A 23,494-nucleotide genomic window follows, 5' to 3' on the forward strand; every position below is an offset into this window, starting at 1 on the left:
GTCCTCGTTTCTTCCTCCTTCGAGATTCAAAAGGATTCGCTAGTTTGATTATTCATTAAATGATTAATTTAATTACTGTATAATTTGAATCATCTTTAAAACGAACTCTGCACAGTAGGCCTGGCCGTTTTAATATTTGCGACAGATTACATATAATATGCTTCAAATGTTAATATTGACAAGAAAAACACTAAAGTGTAACTGCAGTGTTTTCCAGGATGCTTTTCAATACTGGCTGTGTAAGGGTTAGAATAGAATAGAATAGAATAGAATAGAAATGAAATGCCCAAAAATTAGAACATTTACAATCTATGGGTACCAGTACTTGTTTTAAAAATGCAAATTCAAGATAGTTATTCGAATTTTTTTTTTGAAAAATTGATCAATGTTCCCCCTTTTTATGGTATACGAGTAAAGCGGAGTACGCGTTTTGCGAATGCTAAGCAGCAGTATTCAACTTTAAACTTTAATAACTCTGTTTCCCTAAATATTTTGGCCAAAAATCCCATACCAAATTTAGGCTCTTTGGGGGAGGGGTTAGGGTTAACCGATTTCGCCCAAATTTTTTTTCATGATTTGGAACGAGGCTGGGGGTGATTTCAAAAATAGTCGTTTTAGTGTCACCCTAACCAGCAGTTTTGTAATAAAACAGCTCACGACCAAATGTCCCCCCTAACGATTCATGTCACTCATCCAGTAGTTTAACATCACACGATATTCACGGCACTGTGGTACTAAATAGGCACCCATCGTTTTAAAACCCTCCATTTTTTCTGTTCTCTCTTTCTCGTAAAACAGATACGAAACCCGTGTCTTCCCAACCGCCACTACTAATCCAGCCCCTAATACCCTAATCAATGTCGAGCAGCAGTTCGCTAAACTAAACCTAGAGAATCACCAGCAACAGCAGCAGCAACAATTGCAGCAACACTTGCTCCACCCGCAATCGCACCAGCAGCAGCAGCAGCACCTGCTCCACCAGCAACAATTTAGCAGCAACAGTAGTAGTCTTAGTAATCACCATCAGCAATTTCGCACCAGCCCACTAAACACCAGCACCGCTGCTCCCATTAGTGGCAGTAGCAATAACCATCATCTACCCAGTAGCAGTAGTAACAATGGTACGCTTAATCTACTCGACAGCAGCAACAGTAAACTGGAACAACGGATTGCCTCCAGTCAATCCACGCAGCAGCAGCAACAGCAGCAGCAGGTCATTACCAAAAAGATTCACATGACCACGTCCTCGTCGACGATGAAAACCACCAGCAGCAGTTCCAGTGGGTGGAAGTAAAACATAAATCCTTGAGGTTAAACCGGTAAAATGTTGTAATTTTTGTGGTGAAAAAAAAGTTGTTACATGTATAGCTGAGCGACCGAAAGCGATCGGGATAAAATAAAGCCCAAATGTGCCTGTTGTATTGTCGGATTAATTGTTGTATTAGTAGCAAGAAAATGGTTCAAATCGATAGCTTCCATTGCGTTGAGAAAAAAAAGTGTTAACAACTGTAGATTTGTCTGTTTTTTGGGAAAGAGAACGCAAACATTAATCGTGTTCCACAGGAGGACTCGATTCTACTTAGGAGCATAGACTTAAGTATATTTCAAAACGTTTCCCGTCGCAAGGAAAAAAAACGGCAATAATAGTAGTGCCTCCAGAAAATTGTATTTCAGAAATAATTTATTATTGCAAACGAATCCGTTGTTTTGTCTTTGACACAAATTCACAAAGTGCCACAAATATAAAAACTTTTTTCGAGTTTTACACAAAAGTTATTCATTTTCGCGCACATCTAAATTTAACAAAGTTTTACTGAAGCTGTTTTCAGTGCCGATTTTCTACACCACTAACGTGCCTCTCCGAGAAAAAAATGTTTTTTGAAAGTAATAACAAAAGTATACCAATATAAATTTTAACTAAAAACGCACCGTTTGCCTTTCTTGAAATGAAAAAAAAAACTGAACGACGAATGTTTATTAAATAATCATTAAAAAAATTGCCAACATAAAATGAGTGCCATTCTCTTCGTTTGTGTGCGTGTTGACAGATTGATAGAAAAAAAAACAAGAATACGCACATTTTTTTAAAAACACAATTTTACTTAGCATTTGAACTAGCCTTTTCTTCAGAAACTGCTGCTAACGAAGAGAACTTATTTATTGCAATCAAAACTGTATAGTACTTTTATAATCCGAAAGCTAGAGAGGTGTTCAATATAGTTTGTGAAATAACAATAGAGCCAAATTTGACAGCGTGTATTATAGTGTAACAAAGTCGTCCCGAAATCTTTTATGAAGATGAACAACTGAAAAAAAAAAAATTTTTTTTTCTAAATAAAAAGCAATTTTACGGAACTGTAACCGATTCAAGCCAATACAGCAGAATACTAGTAATAGCATGAAACGTAAAAGATAACGAAACGAAAGTAAATGAGTATTTTTTTATTAATAACTGTATTTTAACTAAAACGATTAAACAACAGCAGAGTAACGATTTATTTTTCATACCCGTACGAATTTCACCTAATCGCTGGATAAAAGCAAAGCAACGCAGTATAATAGAAAACGAGTAAATTTTAACCAATAAAGTGCTTTAATCGAAACTGTGCGATATTAGTGAAGCGAGGTAGTGTGATATCACAGTCATTTGATTTGATTTATTTTATTCATGTAACGTAAGACATTTTGCCTTGTTTATTGTTACAATTTGGTGAAAGAATTCAAGCATATCAATAAATATTCATCAATACTTCTAAAGTTTGATCCCTGATTCGGACAAACTTGATTTACTATTGGTTTTTCCAATATGCGATGCCTCTCACAAACAGTGCAGTGATTGACCATAGTATGCTGATTGATGATTAGGTATCTAAAAATTTCTGATACTTGTATTTCTTAATGGTGTCAGCTTCTCGAATAATTATTTTTGTTTTTTTTTTTAATTCTAATAAGCCTAAAAATAGTAACGCATGATCGATACTTGTAGAAATTATGAAAAGAACAACCAAAAAGATATTTTTGCAAATGTGAAATTCGATTAAATCTGGAAACATTGTATTCGTATCTAGAACAGGCATTTGCAGCTGCTTTTAATTTACGCTAACAGGTGCATTTGTGAAAAGAAAATCTCCATATATAAAGTGTGGAAATAGCAAACTTTTGAATATTTTCATTTTTGTTGGAATATCTAGGTATCTTGTTAGTATATTTAGCTGTTTCAATGAACCATAAATTTTTCCGACTTGAGCATTAATAAAGGGTCTCCAGTCTAAGTTCGATGTGAAAATTACACCCAAGATATTGGCACGTTCAACATATTGAATGATTTGGTGGCCTAAGAATAATTGTGGAGGAGTAGGAGGTGTTTTGATTTTGCTTATCACCATTGTTTTTATTTTTGAAGGGTTTTTAGGCAACAAATTATGCTGTGACCATTGAATGATTTTTTGAAGATCATGGTTTATCAATCTAGAAATTCTAAATGTATTATTATTTCCACTCGAACAAAAATAAATTTGAACGCCATCAGCGAAAATATAAACCAAGAAAAACAGTATAAACGAGGGTAGATCATTAATGAACAATGAAAACAGCAATGGTCCTAGAACAGAACCCTGAGGTACTCCAGAATTTATTCTATGAAAAGAAGACATATCACCGTTGTACGAAACAGATTGACGCGTTTGAACAGATAAGATCGTAATAGGGAGATTGCGTAATAGGAACTACTAATTACGAAATCACTCTCAGCTACTTTTTTAGATAGGCAAAATCATCATAGGCAAACTTAGCATGTTTTACTGAGCAGTCTGTAAGTTCCAGTAGCTGCACTCCTACCGTTGCGTTTTCATAAAAACGGAGGAATGGCAGTTTCTGGAAAATCTGAAGATTGAAAGAACGAAGAATTAACGAGAGCGAGAGGGATCAGGTCTATTCGACTTTATACTCTACGAAGAGTCGACACTAGTATATCGGAACCGCGGCATCTCGAAAAAGATCATCCTACATCGGGCCAAATTAAGTGAAGTGTATCACGAAAAATTGTGTGACCACGTTAGCAACCCAGGAGAAAGAACGCGGAGTGGAGTGCTAATGGACCTTAAAGCGCACCGTCTTGATCCGGAAACCTCTGTCTGGACTGTACGTTAGAGGATCATGACGGTAGCGAATGCCCGATCCAAAAAAGTGCGACTTTCCCTCGTTAAATTACCACTCCTGAACTTCAGTACACAGTGATACTATAAAAACCTAGTTTTCGTTCGAGTCCGTCTTGACCGTTCAACAACATACGGGCCCGCTTTTCCGACCATCGCGCTGTTCGGTGAGACAACCCTACTGGCCGTCGCCTCGACCAGAAAACATAAGCAGCCAGACGGCACTTCAACTTGAGCTAAGTCGCCATACCGCCCGCCACACCACCACCATCAAGCGGGCGGCCGACGTGCCGCATTCAAAGGTTTGCGAATCCCTTCCTCTCTCGCTTTCGCTTTCATCGTGCTCCCGATCGACAGTCCGGAACCATCGAAGGTACCCAACCCGGCCGCAGCATGCTAGCCAACGATGCGCACTTTATAATGAACTCGCGTGTGAATTATTTGTAAAATTATACCTAAACTTTTAATACAGTCATGATATTCTTTTTCTTTTCCTAACGTTAATAAATAATGGTGTATTTCTTTTAAATATTTTTTTTTCGATCTACTAGAAATTATACGTAGACTTAGGTTTGCAATGCTCGCTACGTCCATAATAAACGTAACACAGGTTAGTTAGGTAACGTCACACTGGAATTTCCCATATAAACCGTTACATCGTAATACTTCAGAGACTACAAATTTATTGAAATTGTAACCAAATTATTTCGATTCGCAGGTTTAGATCACATTCTTTGAATATACCGTCTACTGTCGACAATTCTGGAAGTGTCGGATTCCCGGAATTCCACAATTGGATCATTAAATGAAGAATAAAAATCCTCTTTTATTACGCAAACCGATAGAGATCATCTTTCTAATCATAATAATATATAGGGTTACTGCGCCCTAATTCATCTTAGCTGCTCTATTCATCCCACCCATTTGAACACACTAGTTAGAGCAGTGTCTGCTATCTCTATTCAATGCATTAGCTCAAATGGTCAGAGCCGTAGCAATCTAAGAAGCAAGGGGGGGGGGGGGACGGCGCATGTTTGTATTGGTAAACGGCCAGTGGGCGATATCTGGCAATTATTCCACCATGCGTATCTATCAGATGGTAGTCCAGTGGAACGGCAACGTCGAACCTTGTCATAGACTAGTATATTTGGGCGGTTGTGCTGTAGGAATTGGTCCGATACAACAGTGTGATCCCAGTACAGCTTGAAACGGGTATTTGCCAGAACAGGCACAGACAGACAGATAAAAGTATCTCGGCACAATCTCTTCCAAAAGACCATGTTGCAGGTGCAAAATCTTAACAACGCTGTTGTCACGCTCGGTATAGGCAGCGATGACTAGTACGCAGCAACCTGCCATAATGTAGTCCCAGGTCTCGTGCGGTGAATGGCACATCCTGCATATATCCTCGACGTCTTGGTGGCAAACATACATCCTGCAATTCCTCGACGGTATTATCCTGTCGTGGATGGCAGTCATGTCGGACTCGATCGCTAAAGAGAGCTTACCTCGCTTGAACCACAGGTTAGATTCAGCCTTGTCGACGTACGGCTTCTCCAAATGGTGTGGATGGGCACCGTGCACAGCTTTCTGCGTCCATTCTGCAATCTTCTCCTCCGTAGTCTGCAAATTTCAGCTAAGGTTACTTGGTCTACTCCATGTCGGTTGGCATTTTCCACATATTATTCTCACAGTCGTAGCACCTGCGCGACACATATTACCTGGATGCCGTATTCTTTGTCCTCCTTCATCCTGTGGCAATGTGAATCTCCCCAGCGCCGACTGAGGATGGCACATTCCCGCTATTTCTAAACGCCTTCCTCTATTTGATGACGCCGAAACTATAGGTCAAGAAGGTTTCAAAATACAGTTCACTTGACTTAAGAACGTTATTTCGGAGTTTAAGTTGCCGAATGTCGATGTGCCGAATCCCGGGGAGCTGCAGGAATCCGATATACTGATACGATTCGCCACGAGTCGTCTCCCGAATCATCTCGCCTTCATCGATCTCGCAGCCCCCTGTGTCGACCAATCGCCCTGATAGTAGCTGAACAGATCGGCATTTCTCTGGACCAAACGCGATGCCGATGTCGGCTAGTTTGATGATTACACCCAATCGTTCTGTCGAGTCAGCATAGATCTTGATATTTCTACGTGTTGCCGTCCCCCTCTCCATCACCTGCCACACGAACAGCAGACTATGGGATAAACATTATACATCTTCAACACCTTAATGACGAGCGAGTGCAGTAGGGAGTTGTATGCCTTCTTGCCTTCTTGTAATCGATATAGGCCATACTAAGGTTCCTGCATCGATGATGGCTTGATCTTTCCAGTCTTATGTGTTTTTCTTGCATCCCTTCTGCTCCTCTATCAAGATGCTATTGTTCTCACAGTGGGCCCCTACGAATGTAGTGATAAATTTTCTCATGATCTTGTGCAGACTTGTTAGACAGGTTATTGGTATGTCCTTGGGGAGGAGAATTGTGGTCCCACAGGTGATGATATCCGACGACAAGCGGGGTTCGCGTAACACCCAATTCCTAAGGTACCATGTACCCTCGCATACATAATTGGTTTCGACGGAGACAGCTTCGCGATATTGTCCGGGGACCTCCCAAATACTGTTTCAAAAGCTAGTGATATTCGTAGACCTTCGCTGAAATTGGGCGTCTTGTGGCTGATTTGGTCATAGAAGTGTAACGCCATAGCCATTTTGATAAGACACTATTGCTGTATTGGTGTGTCGCGTTTTTTCGTCATCTGGTGAGCTCCTAGCATGCGAAGCTCAGTAGGAGCAATGATCGCACTTAATTTCGCCGACCTTTTGCCGTCTCTGTATACAGCCAGCCTTCTAATAGCGGCACGGTTGTTCGAGATCCGACTCTCAAATCTCTGATACCTTGGAGGTTCTGATGTTGAGACGGATGGCCTCTAGGTGTAAGTCGGTATCCTAAACATTTTACGGTTGCCACTGCAGCACAGGTTACGCCCAGGTTCTGCACAAATTCCAGGTGAATTGGAAGCACGTTACCACTCATGATCTAAAGTTCACAGAGAACTGCAGCTTCGGGATCCTGGGGATCCGTGTCGCGACGTTGCACAACCGCTTCATCCACAAACCAAATCGCGTAGTAGCTGCCGATCAAAGGGTGGCGAAGATTCCCTTTTTTTCTTTTTCTTATCGACTAAGAGTGAGTCAATTTTTTGTTTTTATCTTGCAACGAGCAAGACGCTGAAAGAAGAAAGTTTTGAACAGCATGGAATAATGTCATATGAGCAAGCTTAAGGGGTTATATATGTTGAGATGCGGGAAAAAAGCGAAAAGTTTGAATTTTTATAAAGGTATGTAGCCATATTTTTCTGAAATTCTTGTTATTCGTTTAGCGTAGTGCAATGTCCAATTTGCAAAATCCACTTGAGAAAATAAAAAAATATTAATAATTGTCGAAGCTATAGCAATTTCCGCAAAACGCGTTTTTTCAAAGAGGTTTGCCGTGACTACGATTCCAGCCCAACAGCTCAACAGAAACCATCAAACTAAAAAAAGTCATTGGTATATGTATGGTGTCCTTAAACGATCGATTAAAAAAATCCTCTTTTTGGAAACGGGGACGATTTTTCCAAAAAATCACTATTTTTACTTGAAAAAAATTATTAAAAAATTCATAACGATAATTGAAAATTTTGACGAAAAAATGGAATCGTTCAAGGACACGGCAGTTAAATTACGAACAAGTCAAAAAAAAAAAAAGTTTTGAGATCGGTTGAAAACTTTCCCGGCAATCGTATTCACCGCAAAGACGCTTTTGGGAAACATGATTTCGAGAAAATCGCGTTTAAAGTTTCAAGTATAAGCAACACCTCCATAAGGGAGCAAGATTAACAACGCTATAACTTTGCGTCCACTGCTCCGATCTCTATAAAAATTTGAGGTAACATTCTTAAGAGATTTTTAGCCGACCTCAACATATATAACCCCTTAAAGTTTGCCGACGACGTAACACTTTGTGTTCCACCGCAGGAGTCAGGACCGTCTTGAATACCGTGGGTCTTAATATTAAAAATACTTTTTCTTCCAGTCCCGTGCTTTAAATATACGTCCAATTTAATCAAAAATATATTTGCCCCTCACGCAAATCACGCTACGGCTCTGCAAATGATGGTATCTATTTACGCGCAATCCAGTCACTCTAAGGCGAGTTATCGACGAAATAGTGTGACATCCTTACTAATGAGATGAATAAGGGCTCGTCTACCCTATGTACAACCCTTAAAACTTTGGTGTAATTTTTAATTGATTAATTACATATCCTCGTTTGGCACTATCGGTCTTCCTTGACAGTTAATTTAGCCACTTGGGTTAGCCTTTTTGACAGTTATCCCAGCAAAAGGATAGGGGTCAAGGTAGTTCAATGGAAGGTGTGGTCGTAATAATTCAACTTATATTTTTTGTTATTTTGCGTAAAAAAAACGAAAAAAATGACAAAAAGGCAAATGGCGGGCAGACCAGGAACAAATAATTTTAGACCAGCAAATAGAAGTTGCCGATTTTTTGAACAGTACTCGAAATTTGCACGCAAATTAAAACTAAATCGCAACTGAGTATTTTTACATAATTTAAGATATCATTGAGAGGAATAAATAAGTAATGTTATTATGATCTTTGCTCCCCAAAAGAATCGAATTTTCTTTGAAACGAACTTCTTGCATTTGTAATTAGTTGTGAATAAAGTTATAATAAGTGGCTGTCGTGTGCTTTATTACAATCCAAACTACTTGAGATGTAAAAATCATCATTGAAATTTCACTGTATAAACTCTTGGGGAACGACGATGAACCGTTATTCGCTAAGCAAAAGTTTTAACATAATAAGACAGTTTTCGTTTTAATCTTTTCATAAAACTAGATCTTATAAACTAGATCTTATAAGGACGAAATTATTTTACCCTTGCATAATCACCCCCCTCCAGGAGCGGATCCAGAAAAAAATTTCGGAGGGGGTCCAAAATTTCGACTTCGAAATGTTCATTGTACAATACGTAATATGTAATATCCTCATTTAATTAAAATCAGTTTTGGTAATCGAATCTGGTTTGGAATAATTTTGAAATTAAATTAAAATAAATATTTTAAAATTTCTCAAGAAGTTAAAAATTTTCGGGGGGGGGGGGGGGGTCCGGACCCCCAAGACCCTCCCTCTGGACCCACCTCCCAGAAACCATCCGCGAAATGGATTTCTCTATAACAACAATACACTGTAACCTTCAACACGTCGCAAACATCTATTTCATTGGATTAATATATTCTCACTTTTCTCAATAAATAATCGTAAACATTCTGTCCGAAATGTGTCCTTTCTTTGCTAGACAACTACAGTATAGATTTGTAAAAACTTAACAAAATCGATTCCTTACAAATTTATATATGTTTGTGTTCATAGACCTTACAGACTAGTCAATAGCTGGAAGGGCGGAGTGTTAAATTAAACTTTTCTCTCGATTTAGTTTATTTCTCTTTTCAGTTAACTTTTAGTAAAATTAGGCAACGAATAGTCTTCATTATCATTAAAGTATACTCGAGAAAAACGAACTCCTATCCATTATGTTTCACAGGATGTATTAGAAGCTCTGTTTTCATTTGATATGCAGATTATCAGTTTGTTGAAATCAATTTAAAATTGACACATTGTTTTATTGGCATTGTATGAGTTGGCTTATCGATTATTGCTACTTAGTGAGAAAATATGTTTACTTGTTTATCACCTTATTAAGATTGTCGATAATTTATGTAACTTTCTACAATATGCATTGTGAGTTTGCTCTCGTTGCTCAAAATAAACAATATGAAAGAAAATGCTTTCTAGCTGTTTCGTTAAGTACATGATATTTCAAAACTTCTCAAGTCTTTTAGGTTCTACGTTTAAAGTACTGATGTGTTTGTGATATGTTCAGAATACAGTCCGACTGTTGCCGATGCTGCGGGCGGGAAGACTATTGGTACGGGCGGTTGGACTATCGCGTGCCTGTTGGTACCAATTGTGTATTATGTTCAATGAAAGATTCAACCGTTCGAGTTCAAACTGAACTTTTAACCAACGTGACTTACCTGTGAATGTGCCAGCACAATGCTCAGACATTGGACCCATTCTTCCGCCTTGTTACCGTCCTTCGGTTTCAGAATCAGCGTTTGATCGCCGGTGAAGATTTCAAATGCTTTCGGAATGTTTCTCGCCCCGCGGGAAACCTTGACGGAGCGAATCTGGTTGACGTCAATACTTTCGCCACCGGTCTGAAATGGAGACGACGATTAAAACTCGCACTCAGTTATTTTTTTAAAAGCGAACCAACTAACCGAGCCCTTGCAGGAAAGATGAGCTCCCGACAGTGTAAAGTATCGCGTGCGCCATCGTCGAAACAGGCGCCATTTCCCCTTTTTCTCCTTGAGCTGGCCTTCGATGACGGGTTGGTTATTGCCGTGTAGAAAGCCCATCGCTTTCTCCGGATGGTTGCAAAGGAAACAACCCCACTGTAATGGGAATGATTTTCAGGTCAGTAAAACGCAGTTGACCGTTTGAAATAGTTACTCACTTGAAACTGTAAATCCTCGCTGCTTGCCCCTTCCGGCGTACTGACAGCACCCAGCTCGAACACATCGAAAAACCCGGCATTGCGTAGTTCATTGACCAAAGCTTCCTGTTCCTTGCAGTTCGGAAACGCACTGGTGACTAGTGTGATGAAAGTCTTGTTCTCACATTTCAAGGTATCCCAGCAATGTTTTAACCGACTAACACTCGGATCCCAGCTACTGAGTGCATTCTGTGGCGCTCTCGCCTGCAGATCCAAAAACATCAAATGAATCCAAGTCCGAGGGTTGCGGGTCCGCATGGTGAACATCGTTCTTGAGTAGAGACAATGCGGACCCCGCACCTGACAGGCAAAATGCAGCTTGGCCATCTTTTTAGCTCGTCGTTCTTCGATGATGCATTTCGCAGGTGGAGGTATTCGCTGGGCAACACTTTCCGTAAAAGCCTTGATTTTGTCCAGGTGTTTCTCGCAAAAATGCTGAATCGTATCTCGCATCGGATACGGCTCGAACACGCTCATACGCTGATTGACGGCACTACTAGCGTTTAGCAACGTAACGCTGCGATTATCGTTCCGTCGTGATGTGACCGTCGCAGGTCCAGATACACTGACCTGATTGTTGGCATCGTCATTCGAGTTGAGCGAAAGAGTCGTGAGTTGTGGTGATGTCTGCTGGGAATGGTTGTTGAACAATGTTGGCGAAGCAGGAGAAGCGTGATGCACCTGGACCATTCCGATTGATCCGGTAGATTGGTTGAGACCGCCGAGAGAATTCTTCCCCAGTGCCCCAGTCGAACCCATCAGAGTACTGGGACCTTGTGAATATGGTCTCTGGCCGCGGGTAGGCGATGTCGTCACCGTAACACCGCCGGATGTTATTTTCGTTTGCGGAATGCCCCATTTGTTCTCACCCGTTATGGTCACATGCTGACTTAGCGGTGGTGGAATAGGTGAGGAAAAGTTCTGTGCACTGTTATTTTTGTTAGCGAAAGCGATCGCCACATTTCCACTGGAATGGCTGTTTAGGATGTTACTGTTCGAGTTGGAACCACCACCGGCGCTGCTTCCATCGATGCCACCGCCTCCACTAACTCCACTGCTTGTCCCAGCACCGCCACTGACACCACTAGCGCTGTGCATGGGCTTGCCGGACTCGTCCAGGGTGACCATATCTAGTAAATGTTATGATTAGTTGGTGTTCAAAACTCAAGAAATAAACTACTCACCGCCATTATATTGCCCGATCAGCTGCGATGAGCTTAGTCTTGTCATAGATTTGTGCAAACCACCAACCGAACCGCCAGCGATATTCAACCGAGTCATGCTTTTGTTTCCACCTCCACCCGAGTGTAACCGACCGGTACTTCGAGAATCTCCCAGTTTCGCCCGACGTGTGTACCTGCAAAACACAGTGTTCGTTTGGATAACGGAAAATTAAAAGCCAAAAATCATTCCGAACTTACCCAGTATGTGGCGGTGTGGGTGGTACAGCAGCATTGCCACCTCCATTCATCGACGGTGTACCGTTGGCTGAGTTCATGAAATTAGTCAGCAGCGCCGGGTGAATGGTTGAAGTCGTCGTTCCATTCGAGGTATTAATGACGGTTGTTGACACTAGACTGCTGGTATTGGCGTTGGCATTGATGTTACCGTTGTTGCTGTAAACAGCTACGTTTGGCGTTTTCGATATGATCGATCGACTGTCGAGCATTACGGGAGAAGTCATCACCGAAGTTACCGCGGTCACCGGTAAGGTGGCAGATGAGTTAAGATTAACTATGGTGACCCCAGCCGAGGTCTGTTTGATCTGGTTGCTGTTGTTCAATTGCCGTTGGCGGACTACGGAAGTGACTTTGTCGGTGAACAGAACTGGATACTTGGTACACAGTTTGGTAGCTTCGTTCAGCAGAATTGTTTGCAATGGACGGTCTGCCTTCGGGAGATACTCCAGAACAAAATCCAGAGCGACCTGCGCCCGGTCTTTTCTTGATTTTCCAATGGCTGATAGGATCTGTGCCGCGAAGCCAACCGTTGGAGGTACCACTTGAGCCACATTTTTCACAGATTCGGTGTATTCACTCATTTTGATTGGTTTAAATTCAGCTAGTTTTAGGATCACCAGCATTACTGCCGTTGAAATTGACGGTTTTTGTGCTAGTTCGAACAACTGAGGAATGCTTTCGAGCAAAGAGGACGGTTTGGTTTTGGCGATGGCTACCAGAAGCTGTAGGACCACTATCTGTTCCTGATGTTCGCATTTAGGAATGATTTCCACGAACCTTTTCGCCTCGTCATTGATCGGTTCCGAGGCAGCGTCGTAGATTTGCGAGAGGACGTGACACAGGCCGTAGTTTCCGTTGAGCAGTGATTCTAAGATCAGTTGTACGTGGGGCGACAGTAGATACGAATACTCGATTGCTGCTGAAGAGAGGTAGCTGGCTAGGTTTCGGGACAACTCCAGGTTGCCCTTGTTAAGAAATTTTACCGCTACTGGTAGTGTTACTTCCATCACGTGCTTTTTGTTGTAGTTCTGTAAATGTAATGTCATAGTGTTGCAAAAAAAAAAAAAGAAATTTTATCTAATTCATAGTTAAATTACCAGAAAAATACTGGAAATAATGTCGGACGAAATCTTTGCGTGTGGTGGATCTGTTTCTCGGCTGGACGGTTTCAGATTGTACTTCAGGCAGGTCTCGAGGAGACTCACCAGTCCGGCGCAGTGTTTCTCTATAGTGTTGGACTTTTTGATGCATGATGTAACCCGATTTATACAGATCTCGATCACCGACTGATCATTGCTATTCTGGAGGTAGTCTTCCTGGCTGATTATGGTTGAGATCTCCTCGAGCTAAAAGTTAACAGGTAATTAGGAAAAAAAATCGAAATAAAATGTTATAATATAAACAAAAACAAATATCAATTTGAAATTTGAAGTTAGCACTTTAGCTCTCGAGTCTTTTGTATAGCAAGGTTTGAAAAGCTTCAAAAACCTGACTTGTAATATATTGGAACACACTCACGACTCACTTTCGTGCCTAACGAATAAAAACTCCTTACTCTTTTTTGCCTTTCTCATATATTGCCTTTCTCATATAGAAAGGTTATGCAATCACTCTGAAAAACGGCAACCTAATCCCGGCCCGGAGGGCCGAGTGTCATATCCCATTCGACTCAGTTCGTCGAGATCGGAAAAGTCTGTATGTGTGTGTGTATGTATGTGTGTGTGTGTATGTGTGTGTGTGTATGTGTGTGTGTGTGTATGTATGTGCGTATGTGTCAAATAATGTCACTCATTTTTCTCAGAGATGGCTGGACCGATTTGCCCAAACTTAGTCTCAAATGAAAGGTGCAACCTTCCCATCGGCTGCTATTGAATTTTGGATCGATCGGAATTCTGGTTCCGGAATTACGGGTTTCAGAGTGCGGCCACACAGAAATTTCTCATATAAACTATAGGAAAAACTGAATTTTTATTTTTGATGCTAAATGTGTTCAAGGTGCATGAAACGTCGAGATTTGATGCAAACTCGAAAAAAAAATTTGACTACGATTCACTTTTTTGGATTTTGGCACATTTTTGCCTTTCTCATATAGAAAGGTTATGCAATCACTCTGAAAAACGTCAACCTAATCCCGGCCAAATTTTTTTTTCGACTCGTTTAGGGTTTCTGGATTTTAACAGGGGCGTAGTTGATGGTTTACGGAGAGGGGTTACACCCCCCCTCTACTGTTCGCGCCCCTCCTTTAAAAATCTCCTTAAATCACCCCTCAGACCACCACCCCATCCAGCCCTCATACCCCTCCCTTTCAACCCCATCATCTTTAAACCACCACTATATCACAAAGCATACCAATTTAAGCTGGGGAGTCGTTCGTTCATGGGACTTTCGCCCTCCTCACATACCCACCCCCGCATGACAAAATGAGTTAGCAAGCAGATAACATTGATCTAATGCTGATTAGGCTAATGAAGTATGATATTTTTTTGTTTCAAGTGTTTCACCGTCGACACGTAGCTCATCAAGTTCGTGGCTGGCATGCCATTGTGTATAAGTGCAAAGTGTACTAAGAATGTAATGGACATTTCCACGATTATGTTGAACATAAAAAGTCTCCGTGCCATAGTTTAGAGAAATGAGAAAGGCACAATTGCACCGCTAGGTGGATTAAAACAGGTTTTTCTAAGACTCCTTACTCTTTTTTCGCCCTTCCTCCCCACGGAAGTACATCAAGGTATTACTTGGGGGGGATTGTGCTTTCATCGCACCTCTCTCTTCTGCTCTATCCCGGAGTCTTACTTGGCTCATTAAATAGCACGAACTTTGAGTTTTAATTCAATATTGGACTATTCTTCACTTGCTTCTTTCCTCTTTTTTTTGCTTCTTGTCTCTATCTGTTGCGTCGCCATTTAGCTCTCAACCCAGAGAGCCTTCCCCTACACCGACTGACAGTTCCCCGACGGAAGAATTTCTCCCGACACCGATACCCGCTTCCTTGAGCCATTTAGCTCCCAGCTTTATCGAAATCTACTCGGATATTATCTGGCGATGAACTACCCTAATCCGACTGAGAGTTCCCTGGAGGCGGAATTTCTCTCGATACCGGTGTCTGCTTAGTAAACTAATTAGCTCTTATTTTTGTCACGATTTAGTCGGATAGACCACGGCGGAGAATCTACCCTACTGTAAAGCCATTTGGCTTCCTGCTTCGCCCCGACCTATTCGATCTAGTCGCCGGCGGTGGACCCAGCCTACTTAATGGGCCAACCCGTAAGTGCTGAGGTCTGCCCAGTGATTCCGGGTAGTGCGTAGCTTCCGGTTCATTAGCGCTCCAACGACCCACTGCCAGTTATTCAACGCTGACTACTCGTTCTAATCACCGGCGGCGGATCTTGTCTACTCACTAGCTACCAGGTAGGGTGTCGAGATCTGTCTGGAGATTACGATGAAGTCTGACATCCTATCTGACGTTCACTGGCGCCCCGACGACCGGAACCCGGAGCTACGTCGCGTACTACTCAACTGGTCCCCGGCGGTGGATCTAGTTTACACCGTCCGAGAGTTTCAGAGATAGGGATCATCCCAGTAATTACGCATAACGCCTTCGACGATATCATTATATATGCACTCTCGACACGAACAGCCATTAGGCGAAACGTGCTCATCAACTTCGTCCGGTTACGCTTAGAGTTCAGCGCAGCAGCTCAGACCATTGAGGATGAGACACCCTCCAGGAGACGTCTCGTGCTGCCTCTTGCTCCTCCGTTATTCGGCATGATCCTTACCGACGCATTATTTGTCCTCGCAGCCTTCTCACGTACATAGTCGACATGGCTGTTGTGGTTTAACCGACCGTCGACCATCACACCTATCGCTTCAGCGCACGCATCGATGGGATAGATTTAGCCCCGACGCTGGATTTTTTACGGTTGTCTTGTGATGACCCAGCTATAACTTGGCGTCAACCATCCAGGTTTCCATGATGGCTATCGTTTCTGGCGTCAACATCTCCACCTCCTCAAGGGTCTCGCCGGTTATCGTCAGGACAACGTCATCTGCAAAGCCGACGATCTTAAGTATCGAGCCCTAAGTTACTCCCACCGTGATCTCTGCCCATGTGCGTTTCGTAGACCAGTACTCGGTTCTGGACGTAACTTTTCAGAACTTTTCACAGATAGTCCGGAACCCGCATTCTGTGCAGCGCTACAGCGATCGCCCCCAGCTGGCACTGTTGAACACGTTCTTCACGGCGATCGTTACTACGGCGCAGTAGCGATTACACCTTCTCTTTTGCTTCAATGCTTTCTCCGCGCTCGCGATCACCGGAACCCGAACTGCCTCTGCGATAGTCCGTTCTCACTTTCAGCGTAGGCATATAGGCCGATACGATGCTGGATCTCCTGGGGATTTCCCTGGTTTTGGCAGCAACACCAGCTTCTGGATCTTCCATCTATCCTGAAAGTAGTCATCGTCCAGGCATTTCTGTAGGACTATCCTGAACATGTCCGGAAACGCAAGAATCGCAGTCTTCAGTGCCACTTTGGGGATACCATCCGATCCGGAAGCTTTCTTCGCTTTCACCCTTTTGTCACTATAAGGAGCTCGTCATTGGAAACTCGATTGTCGCCAGCATTTCCACCGTCTGTTTCGACGTACGATGTAGGTGACCAAGCGGTTAGGTCACGCTTCGAGAAAAGAACCTCCACGATAAATTTCATTTTGTCAGCGAACATTTCGACTGGCATCATTGGACCCTTGATCCTGGCCAACACGACACGGTAAGTATTGCCCAAGGGGTTAGGGGGTACTTCTCTGTACAGCTCCTCTAAGCAAGAGACCTTGCTTAGCATTATCACTGAGAACTGACATACAAGTAAAGTTTTCAACTTGTGTAAGAAATTAAACTGTCGCTTTGAAATGACAACAGCAAGTAGCAACTTGTCTTTGGTCGGCGCTATACGGGACTTGTATGCAAACTTGGATAAAATGGTGACTTACGCATGCGAACCTGTATGCGATGGTGATTTTCAACGTATTTTCATTTAAATGTTTACACAGGTTATTCGGGAAAGTTTGTTCTAGCTTATATGTCTGTTCTCTGTGGCACTATCTCGCGTTTAAAACTGGCCCTGACCGCACGAACTGTTTTCTTACACTCTTCTCTGACTACCTCAGTTTTCTGAATCCATCTTTTGGTTTTAAAACAGGCAGACAGCCTGGCGGATGCTTAGCCTTTCGTTCCAACAGTACGCCGAACGACGGTAGTTCCTCGGCTCCATTTTCCTCGATATTTTACTCGATATTACATCACATGCCCTCGCTACTGTTTCCGACAGCTCATCGGCACCCAGAATTGAAGTGACGCTGGCAGCACGAAGTTCTTCCACAAATAGGTACTTGTCGAAGTGCTTTATTTTCCACTTCCGCTCGCCAATCCTCACTTTCCGCGTTACCGTTCAATTCCGCCGACCAATAGTGTAGTGGATCGCCTAGTGGTCGCTAACTAACTGCTCACTAACTCGCCAATTCGTGTTATCCGACAGCGATGGACTGCAGAATGTTATGTCGATGATGGATTCCCGACCCTTCTTTACGGAACCTTCGTTGCAGTCTTAGATCTAGCTTCCCCAAGGCTTCTAACAAGCTGTAACCTCTTGCGTTGGTTAGCCTGCTACCCCACTCACGGTCCAAGCGTTAAAGTCTCTTCCTATAACAACCGGCGTTCGTCCGCCTAACGAGTCGATTAGTGCGTCCAGCATCCGATTGTACTGCTCTGGTGTCCATCTCGGGAGAACATAGCAGTTACAGACGAATACGCTGTTGATCCTGATGATCACGAAGCCTTCGTGTGTTATCTATCACATCTTGGCAGGAAAACCGCCCATTACTTGTATTGCAACCATCCCTACACTATCCACCACCCAATTACCGTTATCGGGAGGAACACGATACGGCTCTGCAATAATTGCAACGTTGCACTTCGTTTCTGTTGTCCACCGCCACAACACTTGCTGTGCAATGTAGCAATGATTGAGATTAAGCTGGGTTATCTCTACCATCATTGACCTGCCTTCGCCTTTTTGTACGCAGAGCATTTGAAGCCGCCCGTTGTGTGGTCATTTCTGTCATCCAGTTTGCAGATCATGCACCTTGGTTGCTTTGTGCAGTCTCTAGCAACATGCCTTTTTTTACGCATCTTCTACACAGTGCAGACCTACCCGGGCCTTGCTGTTTCTAGCCTGATACCCAAGGTTCAAGCACCTGCAGCATTGCTTTATTTGGTTGGTAAATCGTGGAGTGACTTACAGCGAGCATACCGACCATCCCACCTTTATCTTGCCAATCTCCGCTAGTTTGTTGGCAACGGCCACCGGTAATCGAATCGCTGCTGTTTGAGTGCATCCGTACGATTTTTAAATCCGGATAGTCGCCGGCACATCTAGATTGCACCCCTCAGTTCTTCTACGGTCGTTATCTCGTCTAGACCATTGCACTCGACTGCGGTTTTCTGTGATTGGGCTCTCATGTTCGCTTCGCGGCCCAAGAATTTAGCAACGAGCTCGCGGTAGGTCGAGTTCTTGACGGAAGGATCCTTCTTCAGCTCGACGTAGTATCGTTCGCTTCGATGATCAGTGCCCTTGTACCTCTCCCGGGAAGGCTTCCGTTTCTCTTTCTTCTCTTGTTACTTCTTATTTCTTCCTTTTGTTTCCGTTCCCCCTGCGTCGCCTGCCTGTTTCCCACGATGTACCAGTTACGGTCTTTCCCAACGTTCCTTTGGTCGCTGGTGTCCTACAGCTCGCTATTCTGCTTTTTCGAGACCTCTTTCCCGCCGTCGTGTCTCTCACTCTTCTCTGAGCGAGTATTGTTAAGACTGTTCGATGTCACCTCAGTTTCTGCCGTCGCGTGTTCTGCGGCTTCCATCAGAGCATTTTCGGCTGATTCAGCTCTCATCCAGAGCGCCTTCTGCTCGTGTTCAGCAGCTGTTACGGGCGATTTAATACTCGTTACTAGCTGCTTCACCTTGGTTTACACATTGTACTCGTCCTTCACGAATTCTTAGAGCTCGTTGATCTTTTTTCTCACCTCCGTCAAGTACGACTCACTTATTATGGGCGGTGTCGCTACCTAATCTCGGGGTAAACACTCGGCTCAGTAATCTCATCACACGCTGATTTCCTCGTGACTCACTCTGTACCAAGCCTCTACTGGAACTCGCTGTAGCTACCAGTGGCGTAACCGGTGATCTCTGCAGCTTATCGCTCCTTGCAAACGCAATCGCGTCCTCCTAATTTGTTTTATTGAATGTCTCCATTTTGCTGGGTCCCAACTCCGGGCCGTTATCTCCACTCGTTGTACATAGTCGCCTCTTGTGATCTCATGGTTATCTATGCGAGGAGGAAGGCCATGCTAGGGTTGACACTGTCCTTCATGAGGAGTAGTGCCAAGGTTTTGAAGGGCCGGAGGCAACCGTGCTGTTAGCCCACTCACCATTTTAAGTCAGTGTCATCCTTCCTTACTCAGGAAGTAGACCGCGTTTGTAACTTCATAAGTACTAAAACGTAACCCTTATTACCGGAGTGTAATCAAGTTGTGTGATCGCGGGCGTAGGTGTGCGTAGATCATCGCATAGGGCTTTAGCCTTCGCATGTTGACGTGTTGCTCACGTGTATAAATTCGATTTTGTAACTCGGTGACCATTCACATATTCGCATGTGTCCTTGGATGGCCACGCGGACTGTCATTCTGATATTTGGTTTTCGGTGTACTGATCACATTCTGACAGGAAGTGATTTACCCCGTATCACTAGAGTTCCCGGTCATGTTGCCATGAAACGTATTGTCTAGTGGATATGAAAACTTCCTTTTTTTTAATTGGTCCAATTGAAGGTATGGACCTAGACCAATGGTTTTCAACCTATTTCGTTCCATGTACCCCTTTCCATATTTTGATCCTTATCATGTACCCCTTCGGTGAAAATTGCTAACCACCCTGTCAGATCAGTTGAAATTTACCCTGCCTAATTCACCACTTACATTAGTCTAATTCACCCCTGGGGCTTAATTTACCCCCGGTTGAAAATCACTGACGAGACTGTTGGTACCGAGAATAGAGACTACCGGAAGTGATTGATTCATGATCGCGCAATCGTAGGAGTTTGTAGGTTCACGCTTGAGACTGCGTTTGTAATTTTATAAGTGCTGAAACGTTCAACTTATCACCGGGAGTTTTTTTACATACCGTATGTTAGATCTTCATAAAAATCGATGAGCGTATGTAGAATGTTGTTACAGTAATGCTGATTGATGTTTATGAAAATCTAACACAGGGTATGGAAAACAACTGCTTTTTTCGTTTTCGATTTTTGCTCATTCTCTGTTCAACCTTAAAATCAAGTGTCAAAATAACCAGAAAGACATCCTACTTGTTTGTTACGTTCAATGGATTGAAACAGGGCGTTGCAAACTCTAATCTATTGTTCAACATATTGCTCGAAGGTGCAATACGAAGATTTGATGTGCAAAGAAACGGAACCATCATCACGATATCGCACATGCTTCTTCACTTCGCGAGCTACACCAACATTGGCGTTGATCGCAGAGCAGTGGAAGAGGCATTTTTGCCTTTTAAAAGGGAGGCTGTGAGAATCGGACTGACTATAAACTCAGACAAGACAAAGTACAGGGTAACTGGTGGAGAATGACGTACAGTAGGATTCCGTTTTTGGCAAGGATTTTTTTTCAGTTACCAAAACTGGAACCGTGCCAAAAACGGAACCTTACTTTAAAAGCTTTTATTTTCAATTTGTGACATCATAAATGTTGCAAGAATATTAATTATATAAGCATATGTAAAATGGAATGAAATGATAGAAAAAATCAGCTAATTTAATTTTATTCGCTGTACCCGCCCCTCATAAAATATAGCAAATATGACTCTCATGTTTGGAAATAAAATCAAAAGTGATATCAATTATTACAACAAAATGTGTATTGAGCTTTTTTTTAAAAAGATTTACTATGTACAACAACAATGTTTCCAAAAACGGAGCTTTTTTGTTGCCAAAAATGGAGCATGCCAAAAACGAAATCTTACTGTACTTGAAATCGTCTAAATTCCAGTAAATGATATTGATTTACCATTAACGAAAACTACATTCTGTTAGAATTTTTTTTCATACTATGCTGACCGGAAATGGATGATTCACGTGCATAGCATACCATAGCATAGCATAGCAAAAACGACCGAACTCATAATGGGTGGCTGATACAGTGATGTTGTATAGTTCACTGCACACCTGGCCATGTCCTTACGATCGTTAAAGGGAAGGGAATGTTAGTTGTATACCTACTTTAGAAGATACAGGAAACCCACGCAATCTTCATAGGTATTACGGAGGGATGAATTTGTTAGTAGGGAAGGAAAATGGGAAGTGGATAAGTGGATCTAATAATTATGACATGGTATGAATTATATAATGAACTATAAAATAACAATAAATTGGGTTGATCTCACCAAATTTACATGAATACTCTGCAACAGGAAAAGGCTTCAGACACCGCCTTTCCACCACATTCTCCGTGTATTCTGCTGGAAGTATTATAACCATTGTATTGAATGGAACATCTTTTTGTCTTGCTCTATCTGGGTATGTCGTACTACTCGAGTCCTGGAGAAGGTATCCTGGGAGTGACGAGTTGCAACAGACTTGAAGGGTCCGCACGGATATAACGGACATCGAAGAAATGCACTGCTGCTTTCCCATGTCATTGACAAGTCCCGACGTCCTGATCTTGTAATGATCGGAGTACAGGCCTGGAGCCGAGTTCACATATTTGTTCACATTTACGACGTTCTCGTTGTTTCCACGCTTTCCACAAACAAACTTTTAAATGAAAACCACGTCTTCAATTTTCGGTAGCAGTATCTACACAAAATCCGGAATTCCGGAAATGGATGATTCACGTGCGTCGGTAAATTAATCGAACCTTAATTTATTAAACCGGATCTTCCAGAATGAATCAAATCGAATGCACGAATTGAACACCGGTGAAAGATGACCAACGAATCCTAGGGAGGATTACTCATTATTTTATCATATACGCCAATTCTGCATCCATTTTCTGACCCATGTAGCTGTCACAAATACTCAGATGAACACATACACAAAAATACATACGACTACCCCATAACAATTGCACACTAGTACCAAAAACTACAATTTTTGCAGCATAATCACAAACAGGGTTGTACTACAACATATTTTAATCAATTAGCCTATGCACGATGACGAAGTCGACAAAATAATCGACACACAAATACCCTCTCAAACACTGCCCTTAAGGGGTTACACCACTGTAGAGCACGAAAAAATAGGCATATTTCGAGAATTTTTCTTGGAACAAGAAAATGGCGGCTTGCAACATTTTTCCCCATGCAAGTTTTTTTGAAAGGGGTCCACGGCCGGGAACTTATTTCCCGTTATTTTTGACCTAGAGCCAAACACTAAAGTTTTTTCTGATTCCTTATGTTAATAGCAAGCGATGTACGTAGGATTTTTTCGATATTTTTATTTTACGCGAAATGGCACACTTTTGAGTGAAAAAACGCCGAAAATGTCATGAAAATTGACACAAAATTTGGTAATTAAAAAAAAGTTAAGCAATAAAAAATAAAATCCTACGTACGACGCTGGAGAAATCTATTCTTGAATATACTGTGAAAATTTCAAAGCGATCAAAAATCATTTGTTCGAGTTGCATTTCCGGCCAGCTCAAAAAAGTGGTTTCGAGAAAAACGCGGTTAAAGTTTTCACTACACACGGGATATACATAAGGGGTTGCGGCAGAATTGAAAATTTTTGCATTTATGTATTATTTTCGTCTTCCATGTTTTGGGATATCATTTCTAATATTCTAAAGACTAATAAAAAGAAAATCGATTTTTTTTAAATTCTACGGTGGTGTAACCCCTTATGTTGGTGAATAATGTTTGCAAACATAGCCCACTGAAAAAGTCAACCCACGGCGACCCGCCAGTCGACCACGCCAGTGTGCACTGGTTGTTGGTTGATCGTTAGTTAGGGCGGGCGCGGGGTATGAAAAAACACCAAACATAAAAAAGACTAAGCCCTCTCAGTCTCCATGATGCACCACTATCGAGGCATAATGCAATAACCATCTCAAAGTAATTGTCTGTCAGAGGTACGTAAAAACTGATGCATTCAAAAAAATGTGGCCTGCCTCCTAAATTCTA

General features: G+C 42.3%; 2 protein-coding genes across 14 annotated transcripts in view; one reads left to right on the forward strand and one right to left on the reverse strand.

Annotated features, from left to right (window-relative positions):
- The window catches only part of LOC131693853 (talin-2), a 202,212-nt gene extending 199,609 nt beyond the window's left edge, over positions 1–2,603 (forward strand). For 9 of the 11 annotated variants that reach the window (XM_058982063.1, XM_058982065.1, XM_058982064.1 and 6 more), the window contains one exon: positions 799–2,603. In XM_058982063.1, coding sequence (XP_058838046.1) covers positions 799–1,294 — 496 coding nt within the window. In that variant the 3' untranslated portion in view covers positions 1,295–2,603. The remainder of the gene's footprint in view (positions 1–798) is intronic. The other 2 variants (XM_058982070.1, XM_058982071.1) reach the window with 2 other exon arrangements.
- A 6,812-nt stretch (positions 2,604–9,415) lies between these two features.
- The window catches only part of LOC131693856 (protein melted), a 54,112-nt gene continuing 40,033 nt past the window's right edge, over positions 9,416–23,494 (reverse strand). For all 3 annotated transcript variants that reach the window (XM_058982080.1, XM_058982077.1, XM_058982078.1), the window contains 7 exons: positions 13,341–13,589; positions 12,205–13,271; positions 11,968–12,140; positions 10,745–11,913; positions 10,509–10,682; positions 10,263–10,445; positions 9,416–10,179 (listed from right to left, as the gene is read on the reverse strand). In XM_058982080.1, coding sequence (XP_058838063.1) covers positions 10,105–10,179; positions 10,263–10,445; positions 10,509–10,682; positions 10,745–11,913; positions 11,968–12,140; positions 12,205–13,271; positions 13,341–13,589 — 3,090 coding nt within the window. In that variant the 3' untranslated portion in view covers positions 9,416–10,104. The remainder of the gene's footprint in view (positions 10,180–10,262; positions 10,446–10,508; positions 10,683–10,744; positions 11,914–11,967; positions 12,141–12,204; positions 13,272–13,340; positions 13,590–23,494) is intronic.

This window comes from Topomyia yanbarensis, chromosome 3 (genome assembly GCF_030247195.1).
Source record: "Topomyia yanbarensis strain Yona2022 chromosome 3, ASM3024719v1, whole genome shotgun sequence".
In the NCBI taxonomy this organism is placed as follows: Eukaryota; Metazoa; Arthropoda; class Insecta; order Diptera; family Culicidae; genus Topomyia; species Topomyia yanbarensis.